Source organism: Corvus hawaiiensis, chromosome 8 (genome assembly GCF_020740725.1).
Source record: "Corvus hawaiiensis isolate bCorHaw1 chromosome 8, bCorHaw1.pri.cur, whole genome shotgun sequence".
In the NCBI taxonomy this organism is placed as follows: Eukaryota; Metazoa; Chordata; class Aves; order Passeriformes; family Corvidae; genus Corvus; species Corvus hawaiiensis.
Genome location: NC_063220.1, coordinates 18696545 through 18709309, shown reverse-complemented (window position 1 = coordinate 18709309; position 12765 = coordinate 18696545). Strand labels below are relative to the sequence as shown.

The 12765-nt window shown below is 40.3% G+C and overlaps 2 protein-coding genes across 11 annotated transcripts in view; one reads left to right on the top strand and one right to left on the bottom strand.

Moving 5' to 3' along the window:
• Positions 1 to 12765, top strand: part of MAPK8 (mitogen-activated protein kinase 8) — a 182527-nt gene that overhangs the window by 46887 nt on the left and 122875 nt on the right. The window lies entirely within an intron of this gene.
• FRMPD2 (FERM and PDZ domain containing 2) overlaps positions 10234 to 12765 on the bottom strand; it is a 71614-nt gene continuing 69082 nt past the window's right edge. For all 10 annotated transcript variants that reach the window (XM_048311887.1, XM_048311885.1, XM_048311884.1 and 7 more), the window contains one exon: positions 10234 to 12287. In XM_048311887.1, coding sequence (XP_048167844.1) covers positions 12216 to 12287 — 72 coding nt within the window. In that variant the 3' untranslated portion in view covers positions 10234 to 12215. The remainder of the gene's footprint in view (positions 12288 to 12765) is intronic.

Genomic DNA, 12765 nt, shown 5'->3' with positions numbered 1-12765 from the left:
TCACTGTCTAGCTACACTGGGTACCAGAAGCAGTGGACATTCAGTAGCATGGGCTGCACCACAAACTGAACAAGGCTGGCTGGTGTGTGAGCAAAGGCATTGTGTCAGTTGTGATCATGTCTGCCTGTAGTGAAGGAGAAAAGCAATGTTCTGTAAATGGCAGAGGTTTGTGCTTCTAATTCCAGAATCACGTGTGTAAGTAGGGTTTGTCACGACAATGAATGCTGATGGGAGGCAGAAAGGAAGGGTGGCTTGATTCTGTACTAGATGACAATGTGTTACAATGTCCACCTTGCCTTTTAACTCTTGGTTGTTTCTGTGTACTTGTCAAAGCAAGATGTTTGTGGCAAGAAGAGAAATTACTATTCTGTCAGAAAATAAAGCATTGGAAACAGAAAGGTATTATTTTTAGTCATTGTCCTAACTGAGGAAAAAGTTCCCAGAAGACAGGGCGTTTGTGATAACTGTATAGATCAATTTACTTGATGTAGGAAAAAACATTGGAGAAAAAGCCCAGGTTGGAATTGTATTTCCCCTCTCCTTCTCAGGAATCAGAACTGGGGCCATGTAATCATGAAGTGGTGAATAGTTTGTGTGTGTTCCATCTGCAGTCATGAACTTCTCAAAAGATACACACAACTCTTAGAGGCAGCTCACACCTTAAACAGAGGATATTCCAGTTTAGATTGAAAGCTATTTTGATAGGCCAGGAGGAGAACATAGCACTGATAGCTGAAGCAGGCAGGACACAAGACTGACTAGGGCTACCCTCTGAGTCACAGGAATAACACATGAGACTATCTCCTGAGCTGAATCACCCTGACACTGTTGACAACTTGTCAGGGCACCAGCAAATGTGGCCAAACAGTGTTTGTTCTTCTGCATTCCCTTGGCTGCTGTGTACTCTGTAGGGAGCCATGTGTAATCTACTCCCAGCTACAAAGGACAGACAGGCTCCTCTGTTCTTATGGACAATGGTTGCTTCAGTAAAATGTCATTTTTGATAGCTGGCGCAAAAAAACCAACTGCCAAGTTCCCATATGAGCAAGGTTGCAGAAATAAGGCACTAGGGCAGAGGTTCATTGATACTGATCAGGATTCACTTTCCCAGCTCTGGGAGCTGTTCACTGTAAGACCAAGTCGTTTTCTCTCAATGTGTACTTACGTGTCGGTAAAAAGCCCATAAATAATGCTCTCAGAAGTGAAATTATTTGAAGCCCTCCATGAAAAGTTCAATACAAGCCCAAGCTGCCATAGTCAAGCCAGGCCCAACAATACCTCATGAAATGTGTTCCTTTCGTGTTTGTTCTGGGGCCATTGGGAACAATGTCCTTTCAGGACAATAGATGTCTGCAATTCATGGTGAATTTCCTTTCCTTCTCTCATTAAAATCCATTCATTTTCAGCTCAGCCTCTTCATTCTCAAAAATACATCTTGGATATTTGTCAACTTCTATTCATCTTACTTAGTCTGTGCATTTAATCTCTTTGAGTCTAAACAGTTCCTCTGATGGCAGAGCCTTGAGAGTGTGATTCTGCCAATTGGGATGCATTGAGGAGAGCCTCTTGGCAAGCTGGCTCATTCTTGGGGAACAGACATATTTGAGTAGTGAGACCTCAGGCATTTATACTGTTCAGGACACGACAATGCTCAGCACTTAGTAAAAATCAGAAGAGAACCACTGCTTAGGAAAGCAAAATGCTTACTGGCAAATGTTTTTCAAAATGGGTATGGAAAGCTGGCTTCAGTGCCCAGTTTAATTCAGTACTCCCTGTGCAGTTTCAGGCAGGCCACTTCATCTGAATATGTAGCCTGGAAGGCAGGAACACAAGCTTGTTTGTTGTGCATTTTATTGTATCTGCTTCCTGCTCTGACGTATTTCAGGTAGAGGAGAGCAGAACTGTGATGCTGTCATTCCCTAGTAGTAAGTGAAAGGAGATTGGCTCCTTTCAGATAAAACAGTTCAACAGCAGTGAAATCATAGCAGCTTTGGCCCGCTGGTGATTCAGCGGCGTTTTATCCACTGACAAGGAAAGACTCAGCTCCTTACCCCGTTCTCTTTAAAAGGGAAAGATACTGTACGTGACTGGCACTCAACCAGGAGGCTTCTACTGCCCTAACTGGAGAGATCCTTGAGAGCTTGGTGACATCTGGTGGGAACTGGAAGGATCACAAGCCTTTTGTGATGAGTGCAAAATAATTTATAAAAACAAATTTTAAAAAGAATCCCCCCAAAACAAGCAACAAAAGTTTATAGATTTTATGCTCAGAATCACAAGAGTACAAAATCTAAACATGATGTTATAATGATACATGCTGAACACTGTATAGTTCAGAGATCAGTGGCTTGAAATGCTAGTGGGATATAACAGAGCTGAAACACAAGGAATTTGTCATTGGATTTTTGCAGGAATGTAAATGCCCTCTTTTTATCAGTCTGGTCAGAATATCAGTATAAAACCCAAATTATGCAGGTTGCAATTGCTCATCATGCAACTCTAGGCCCCTATGATATAACTAGTCTCTATCATGTTGAAATTTGCAAAAAGCCCATATAATACCTTAGCCTGGAATGTACCATTGTGGGCTTGTTCCACGACCCACTGACCAGTAGATTGTGTGCCCAGAGTTAGGATGAGGTGTGGGTCTGGTGATGGGCACAAAACTTGAGTGAAGGTAAAGGTAGTGAAGTTAAAGTTATATTCAGGCTAATTCTGATAAGGAAAGAGGAAGGGTGTTGCATGAAGTTCAAATTAATTATCATATTTATCTGAGTGAATATGTATGTGAATGGGTTTTCCCTTTTTTTCTGGATCTTTTAAATCCCATAGAGGTAAGCACTATTGCCTTTCCTCTCATCTTTGCAAGTGTACTTTATAGATCTTGCTGTGCACAGCATTTCTGCAGCTTCCTTCACAAGATGGAGCAAATAACCAACAAGATTTTCTCCCAGTGTCTTTTAGATATTGGAACAGTATTTCCCCTGAAAAACAGAGCATTGCCTGCATTTGCCAGAGGTTTTGTGAGGTCTTTGATAAAGAGAGAAAAGCCTGAAATGTTATTAATCAATCTCCTTTTCTTCTTCCTCCCTTTTTAGGATTTATAATGAGAAAGAATGAGTTTAGGAGGGAATGAGTAAAATGATGGTCAAAGTTTTCAGGAGCAGTTATGAAGGCTACACCATAGATCTAGCTGCAACTGGGAGTCCAGAATGTGGATACATATTGAAGGATGCTGAAATGGGACCTTAAAGCCCACTAAATTTAAAGTTTAAACAATTGCAGCCTGTTGCTGGAGCTTATTTATCTTCATCCTTTGGTAAGAAAGAGTTAGGTTAGAATACAATGTAGGGTGGATTTTCAGCCTATCAAGTCCAAAGCAGATGCCCTCTTAGCTACTTAGGAGAAAATTTGTTCTTCTGAGGATTCCGGTTGTGCGCCTTGAGCTGCTCAGACATCTGCCTCCATGTGCCAGTTCATCTCCTCAGGGATGTCGTGATGTGTAGTATCACTGCTGATAACCTTTTTAGCAGAACCAGTTGTCCACAAACCTTCCTATATGAGGCTGCTTGCCATTGTATGAGCTCTGTTCCTATTGTGTGTGACAGCATGAGGTGACCTAATTCACTCCAGTGGGTCCATCACACATATCCTTGCTGGGTGATTTCCCCCTCTGACAGGCCGTTGTCACATCTGTCCCACTAGACTAGCTGGTCTAGTGAGTGGGTGTTTGCATGGGCATGGTGAGCACAGGGCATGAACCTAAAGCTAGCTGGGTAGACCTTTGGCCTTTAACATGGTAGACTAAATGGAGTCTTTGGAGTTTAGAGCTGGGTAAGGTCATTATTTTAGCTTGTCTGACCAGCACTGGAGCAGGATGCAGTTCTGCTGACAATGAGGAGTTCATGGAACTATTATGACACAGTGGTAAGCTGCTAAGTCCATGCACAGAAAGTCTTGTTCAATGCTATGCTATACACATGACATCTTTTGGGTCAGAAAGATTCTCCTGCCCAGGCAGGAAAGAAGGTAAAATCTGCACACACAAAGTCTCTGCTAGCTGTAAAAGGACACTTGGTTGAATGCTTTTTATTCTGTTCTGTAGAAGGCAGTGTTACCTACATACACTCACGTGCAAACGCACACGTTAGTGTGTCTTGAGGATTGAACTGATGTCTGATTTTAGTGTAGATTATTCTGTGATTTAGCAGAAGGTGAGAACAAAGGAAGAAAGAACATTACTACAAGAAGTTAAAGAAGGGTGGGAATTCTCCCTGCTAGCCCCATTTCCTACCTAATTTGTTGGCAGCCTGCGTCCATTATCAGCCTGCTCCCATGGCAGGTGAATGCATCCACACTAAAGCAGGTGCCCTTCCCAATCTTGCCTGCTTTCTCACATACCAGTACACATCTTGTGTGTTTGTGATATGAGATGAATTCGGAGAGACTATATTCTACCTCTTCCAGAAGTTAAGACAATTGCAATATACAGGCTTGGTGCACTCAGCTGTTGAAGAAATAATTGAGAATTAAAAGCAGATCAGCCACATCCCAATCAGTGTTCAAAGAACAGCTGGACAGGAAGAGAAGTGCTGGCATTTTGGAGGGAAACCGTGAAGGGAATTGAACACGTGTAAAGCCTCTGGCTGGAAGCTATGGAGAGAACATAGCTACCCCCATATGTGCCATGTAATGATTTTGAGGCAAGTTAGACTGAAGCTACAGAGAGCAGCAGCTTTGATAACAGTTTTTCTTCCTGTCCAAGGCTGTGATCACTTCAGTTTGCCTGATTGGTGAAGTCCTGACCACCTGGAGGTAGCCTAGCTGCGCTTTGAATTCTCAAAGGCTTTACAAAAAACTGGGAGTCAAGGTGCACGATCAGAAGTGAGGTGTGTAAACATTTTGCGCTATTAAGGGAACAACTAAGAGGGGAGAACTGTTGACAAAGGAGAAGGAAAGAGAAGTTTTTTTGATTGGATATTTTAAAAAGACTTGTTGTTTGTGTTCCCAGCTTAATTTGTGTTCTTCTCAGAACTCCAAGGAATTAACTGTTTCATCAGATGCTTTGATAGAGCTCAAAGCAGTGTTATGTAAATCCCAGGAGGACTCCTAGAATAATTGAACCTTCTGGGCCACTGACAAAGTCTAGCAGAAGAGCATAACCCAGCAGCCACCCAGCTCTTAGCAAGGGATCTAAAATGTTGATGAGAGGAGGAATAGGTGGAGAAATCCCTATGTCATTGAAAATCTCAGCAGGAGCTGGCATGGAGTGCTCTGGAAGGAGATGCTCTTGCCTAGAGCAATGTCGCTCTGAAGGAGTTGGGTATCTGTATTGAGCTGAGAGGTGTGGTCATCCCAGTGCTGCTGGCATTCCAGGCTTTGTCTGGATTCTGTCTATGGGAACAGTTTTAGATCTTTTGATCTAAAATTGCTGTCAAGCAAAAGGAATGATGCTGAGTCCATGCTAAGTGACTCAAGTTAGGTGATAATAGCAGAATTTCTAGCTGTGAAATAACCCCTCTGTTTCTACTCAGTTTTCAAATAATACACTAGCAGAACCCTACTCTTTCCCTTAGTGAAATGTTTCCCTTAATGACTCAGCACTAATTTCCTAATAATAGAGATAGATATATGCTACATGTGTCCTAACTCACAAACAGAGGTGAAGGAGAATGTGTGGTAACTGTAAAGTGCAAGCATGAAGAATATTTCATGTTCTGCATTGTCTTTTATTCGAGTACTCACTCAACACTTCCCAAGCATTACTTGTGACTCATTCATCTTTAAGACAGCAAAGCAGTAGACAAGGAAATGGAGGCATGATACTGTTAAGGAACTTGTCCTAAAATTAACTATAGATATGATGAAGAGAGGAACCCAGGAGTTGTGCTATTCCAAATTAAATAAACTAACTTTTTATTTCTTATACCAAGTGAAAGTCAAAATTCCCCAAGAGTTACTGAATTGTTTCAGCTTTGGATTAAAAAAAAGTCAGAAAGCATTGTCTGTGTTCCTGTTGAATACTCAGCTACAAGTTTTGCCTGCTTTCAGTGGATAAAAAAGGGTGGAAGCAGCATAGGTTAATGAGAGACCAAGGTTCAGTTCCTGCTTCTGGAACAATGGCAGCCTCCTGATCAGCATGAAAGTGTCATCAGGATGGTTCCTTTGATGACATGGTGCTAAACCTGCAGTAAAATCTGGAGCAGTAAAATAAAGAGCTGGGGCAAGTTTGGGATTTTCTTACAAAGACTCAGATTTGGATCTGTTGTTTCATCCGACATTTCTGAAAGTGTGTGAGCTAAGTTTCTGTCTGGTATAGGGGTGCTTTTGCATGTGTTACCACTTGTGGCAAGACTGCAGGCCAGGCATGCTTTCTCCTGATGTTGTAACACAAGCTCCTGCTTTATCAGCACTTTTACAAATACAATAACAGCAGTTTCCTTGCTCTCGTGGTGGGGATTTACTTTGTGAATGCTTGTGTTGCTATAGCTACATTTCTCTAATGTTCATTATTTCTTATAGTGTCCTTGTCACTCATCCAAAGGTGCTGGCATTAAGCAAGCTCACAGCATGTCTTTTCTGCCTTGGGAACTGTTGGTAGGTGTACTGAATGAGCCAAGAGGTACTACAACTGGTGCCTTGCCTGGAATAAATCTGCTTCAGCCATGAAGGAAGTGGTAATGGAAGTAGTTAGAAGCTTTTTACAGCAGTGTGATGGGAAAGGAAAGCCCACAGTCACTGGCATGTCTTTCCAAGAGTGTTGAACAGGAAGGAGAAGAAGGGATTGTCATCTCTCAAGAGAACAAATGCAGGGAGGGGAGGGAGCACAGGCAACTTCAGTTAATTGCTAGGTTGTGTAATGAGCTGGGATGCTGGACAGCTACTGTATAGTCCCCATTGTGTCTGTCGCCTGGTTGGGGAGGTACTGCTCTCAGGCATTTTAACTGCTTTTTGGGGTTTTGTTTCTGAATAGTTTAATGAGAAAGCTAAATAGCTGTATAATTCAGAACAGGATTGCAAAAAGTTCACTGTCCCTCAGGCGTGAATGTGTAACTGGTGCTGTGCAGAAAAGGCAGTGAATTCTGAACAGCCACCTACTTCATATGGGAGGACACTGAACAGTTAAGACTAAGTAAAAAACTAGAGATGACCACTGGCAGATCTTTCAGACTGACATCCAAGAGATGCTCCATACTCTACATCTTCTTAATCTTCTATGTTGGTTTCTCAGGCCTTGATCAGTCCTTCAGTGGTATTAAAACAGCAACTATCACTTGTCAATAGGCACCAAAAAACTATACTTACAAATTGCAGTAGATTGTTGGATGTAGCTGTTGGATGGAATCTTACAATCTCTCTGAACCAGTACTTGCATATTGAGGCCACTGTGATGATTAAGAAATTGGAATTAAGAAATGTCTGTTGTATAAGGAGAAGCTGAGAGGGTTTTGGCTGTTGGAGAAACTCATGGAGAAGAGAATGCTCAGGGGGATCTTATCAATAGGTTTAAATTCCTAAATAGGAGGGAGTAAAGAGGTAAAGAAACAGAAACAGGTTCCTCTTAGTGGTATCCAAAGACAGGACAAGATGCTAAGGACACAAACTACAATCCAGGAATTTCGTTTAAACATCAGAAAAAAACTTTTTTACACTGAGGATGGTCAAATATCAGAACAGGTTGCCTAGACAGGTGAAGGAGTGTTGATCTTGGAGATACCCAAAATCCACATGAACACAGTCCTGAGCTCAAGGTGACACTGCTGGGAGTTGGAGGGTTTATACTGGATGGTTCCCAGAGCTTCCTTCCAATCTCAACTATTCTGTGTTGTGGTTCTGTGATCCAGTGTTAGTTGCTCCATGCTATTGGGCCTGGAGAAGCATGAATGAAGTATGAGGTTCTGTTATTCCTGGTGTGCACAAAGTGAGTGATCAAGACAGAAACAATTATATCAGTATGGCACTACAGAACACTTTTGTGGTTTCACAAGCTTATTTCTAACCCTACAGAGCTAAACCTGTACAAGATTATGTGCAAACCACCTATCTTTGTAAGTGCTGTGCCCTTCCATCACACACATTACTGGACATTTAAAAGATTCATCTAATAGTGGACTCTCAGTCTGCTTAGCCTGCAAGGGCAAGCTCTCTTTTCAGTGTAAAGAGCTCAACCAACTTCTACTTTTTCTAGTATTACAATAATATTTAGTCAGTTTGCAAGCAGTAAGCAGGCAATCTTCACATTGAGTCCAGCTTTGTGATTTAACAGCTGTGAGAAATACCGTTGTCCTTCGCTAGTAACTGAATGTTTTGCACCTGGAGTTGCTGTTCCTGTGTAATTCCAATAAGTAAAACACTCAGATTATGCAAAGTGTCATTTAAAGTGTTATTTATTACTGCTAATGCTGTAAAGGAAGAGAGAGTAGTATAGATAAACTCACATCCCTTCAGATGTTGAGATCTCTGACTCGTGCAGCATCAAACAAGCGTCCAGTCTGGGTGCAACACATTATGCAGACCCTGTCTGTGGAAGGGTTGCCTCATTCTGGTTATTTGAACCATTGTATTATTTTTTCACAAGAAAACAATTCCATTCTATTATCCAGTAAAAAAGATGTTCCTGTGAGAGCTTCTTGCTGCACTTGTAGGTATAGGCAAGAAGTCACAGTGGCATAATTTCAGTTAGTGAGTGGGATCTGCCTACAAGCCCTCTGTTACATTTATCTGGCTGTGTTTACTCTCCAGCTAAGAGACACGGAGTGGGTCTGTGCCGAAGGCAGGAGCGACCGGTTGCGGTCAGCCACGTCGCAGTCATGATTTGCCCCTAGATGGCGGTGATTGCTGCTCTTTGGCCGGACGGGCCCTCTTTGCAGTTGCTGTATTTCATCGCAGAAGGGCCTGTTGTTCAGGGGGGCCATAACCTTCAACTGAAAATACAGAAAAAAATTACTGACTCATCTCTCAGGCTTTCTAAGAAAATTTAAAGGAAGCATGATTATATTAGGACAAGTTGCTACTTTTTAAAGTCAAGTATTTAAATCTGACAATGCTCTTGTAGACAATAACACCCATTTTGGCATGTGTGGATATTTTCAGGTATCTTTTCCATTGCAGACGGGGTACTAGAGTACACAGAGACATCAGCATGAAGCACTTCTGAGTCGATGGAGCTCAATGAAGATGTTAATAGAAAAATGGGGACACCCGTTTTCCCCTACACACATGATTTTGTAACCTTACAGCTATGCAGTGGTTGTCCTTGCTATACTTGCTTTTAAATGGAGATAAAATGGTAGATACAAAAAAGCTTAACAGGAGTCTCAGTGCGGGTAAAACATCTACTTCTCCAAAGTATGATTACAAGTTGTGCTGTTCTGTGGACAGAGCTACTGTCTGAACATAGAGTATGACTGACAAGGTTTTGTGCTACACTATGAATCTGAGGACTAGCATATGCCTGCTTGTTTTGCGTGCTTGTTATGGCAGGCACTGTCTTCAATGAACCTTTTTGTTCACATTTGCACTGCGGTTCATCCTGATTGGCAGCTAGATGGTAGAGCACAAAGGGTGATCTCAATACCACTTCTGAAGTAAGAAGTGTGACCGTAGGCACTAACTGAGGTTCTCTGCCATAACGCATCTCTTGCATATTAGAATGTGTACAAATTCCAGTCAGAGAACTTTATATACTAAATAATATCTCATTAGAAATCATCCAGAGCAGTCTGGTTATCTTTTCTGACTGAGGAAAGATAGTTTTGTGTGTAGGCAAAGAATCAGAGATTTTATCATCTGTGTTTAGTTCCCAACTTTTCCAAAACTCTGTAGACCTTGGACAAATCACCAACCACTGCCTCACTTCCCCTTATGAATGAAATGGGACAATAGATTTTCCTTTCTTTTCAGTTTATCCTGACTTGTCAAGTAGTGTGAGCTCTTTAAAGAGTGGGTTATCTTTTGTTCCAAATGAATGCATATTGGTGAGCCTCTATCTCCAGGGGTTTTGCATGTATAAAGAACACAGAAGTGGGACTCTCAGTTGTGCTGTGTGTATGGGGAAATGCTTATCAGCTTCTGGATGTGGCCACATTCCACTATACATCATCATAAAATGTGCCTTTAGAGGAAGTTTAAAGACAAGCCCCTATGAATAAAATATTTTTCCCTAGAGCTCTTATAGGTTAATAGTTAGGTATTGCAGTTTCTTTTTTATAAAAGAAATTGAAATTAAGCAGATTGTTTTCAGAAATCTTTTTAATACCTCTGTAAAACGTGAGAAAATTATGTCAAACAGCAAACACATCTGTCAAACAGCTGCAAAAATGATGCACAAATAATGCTGTGAGGATTGTCTTTTGAATCCAGAATACTTGTTCTAAACCACAGAAAAAACACCTTTGCATAAAGTACAGGAATATTTTCAGTAAGAAGCTTACTAAATTACTGTGATACAAAAGATTAATAGTGCATTTATTACAGTGTAATGCATTGATTGCCTAGTAGTACACGTGTAGTAATTAAAGTCAAAGGCCAAATACCAAATGAAGGTAACAAATTTAGGAAAAAAAATGGCTGATGACATTTGACGAAATTGTGCAAACAGTCCTTTATATGCAACGTAAAGATATTAAATGAAGAATGTATGAAGAATAATGCTTTGAGGAAGGACCAAATTCAATGAATTTAAGACAAAACATTGAATTCTGTTTATGTTTATATCAATATGAATCCAGAGTTGCACCTGGATTTATTTAGCATTGCTCTGGAACTTTATCAATACATTTGAAATTAGCATCTGGCTCACATAATGAATTGCATTTCTATATTTTCCTGCCTCCAGACTATTGGAGGGCACAAAGAAAAAATGGGCCTTGGCCTTAATTATAATTGTATTACAGTGGCTTTTTCTAAAAGCCATACTTTAAATTTTTATTTAATACACCATTCTTTCTGAATTATAAACCTCTTATTTGTAATGAAAGTAAATAGGTATTTTATTTTCTTGCTTCTACTGTAGTTTTATACCCAATGCCTCTTAATATTTTCTCTTTTCCAGAAACCAAATAAGTTTTAAAAATATGTACAATTCAGTTAGATTGTTTCAGTTTCCTATGTTTACAAGTTACACTTCCAATGCACATCTAATCACTTCCATATCTCACCTTCTAGATAAGGACTTAGAAGTAGAACTATGGAAACAAATACAGTCTTACAACTTGAACAGCGGATTTCTGCTCAAATCCACCCACATGAACAGAAACAGTTTTTACAAGAGAAATAAACTGTACAGAGAGTTCTTTAATTTAAAGACCTGATTCAGCCCCTACTGAAACCAGCAGGACTACCCATAGATCCAGACCCTAGGTAAGAATGAGAAGATAGTTAATCAATGGAAACAATTAGGGGAAGATGAAATGTACGTATGTACCACAATGCACACACAGTTGCTTCACTTGGCTTAGTATTGCATTCCTTTTTATATGGATGTAGAATGAAAATACTGAGGCTATCAACATCTGTTCATATTGCTGGAAAAAATTAATATTCCATCCAATTATTAAAATGCTCTTCCTTTGAAGAGAACCAGGGTTTAAAGGCATCCTATTTTTTCTGTCAGTTTCTTGATTTAAGATGTCTAGTGATAGTGGTATAAACTCATGGGCTGGAGTGATGAGTGGAAATGGTTCTACGTTGTTCAAGCAACCAAAGGTAACCAAATTGAGTCCTTCTATGCAAAAGCATAACTGCTGGAGTAAACATTGATTTGCAGCCCAGAAGCCAATAGTGCACAACAGTAGATGAGGGACAACTAATCTTCCACCAACGCCAACAGAATCTTGGATCTTTAAAGCTGCCCTCTGGATTGCAAAGCTAATTCCAAAGGCTGCTATATCCTTGCTACAGTCCCAAAATATATTCCTAACAATTAATATGTTATTAACACAGAAAACAAAAATTCTCCATGGCAATTTACCACAGCAGTGTTGCAGTGCTGGCTGGCTGTTTCTTCATACTTTGAGCCAAGAAATAAATGACTTATACAGGACATGTTAAGCAAGGTTTTTAAATGACTTTGAAATCAGGGTAATCTAAAAAAGCATGTAATATAACACTTGTCTGTGCTGGCTTGACATCTTTAAAGATTAAAGTAGTTGCTGAGTGGTCCCTGGAGTCCAAGTGGAATAGCAACAGCAAGAGTCATATGGTAGGAATCATATTCAGTAGGAATCCACTGCTCGGAGGATCTGAAGGACTTCCAGCACAACTTCATAACAGAATAAATACTCGTCCTGTATGCGGAGACACCAGTGTGAAACACCTGGTTACATTCAACATAAATTCTAGACAAAGAAGGATGGACTAGCTGAATTTATATGTTACATGTTTATATGGTATATGTTATATGTTTATAACATCAGCATCTTTGTAATATGGATACAAAAACATATTTAAGAGAATCCTTGTTCTTTTTGTTCCATCTCTGGTAAAAGTACAGGAACGCTGTATTTTAAGCATGTGCTCAATTCTCATTTAAGACAGTGTAGGTTATATGTTTGCTTAATTTTAGTCACATGCTCAGTCATTACCCTGAAGAAAAATATATCAAAGCATATGCTAAAATATTTGCCTATAGGAAGAACTTCTTTTAGTCTTCTCTTGCTTTTATTCTACCAATTGTTTTCTCTAAGGTGAGTTAGCTGCATCTTGTTTTTTTCCTGTGTGAAAAAGTCTTCTCAGGAGTGGGTTTAGCTCAGGAGTAGAAGGGTT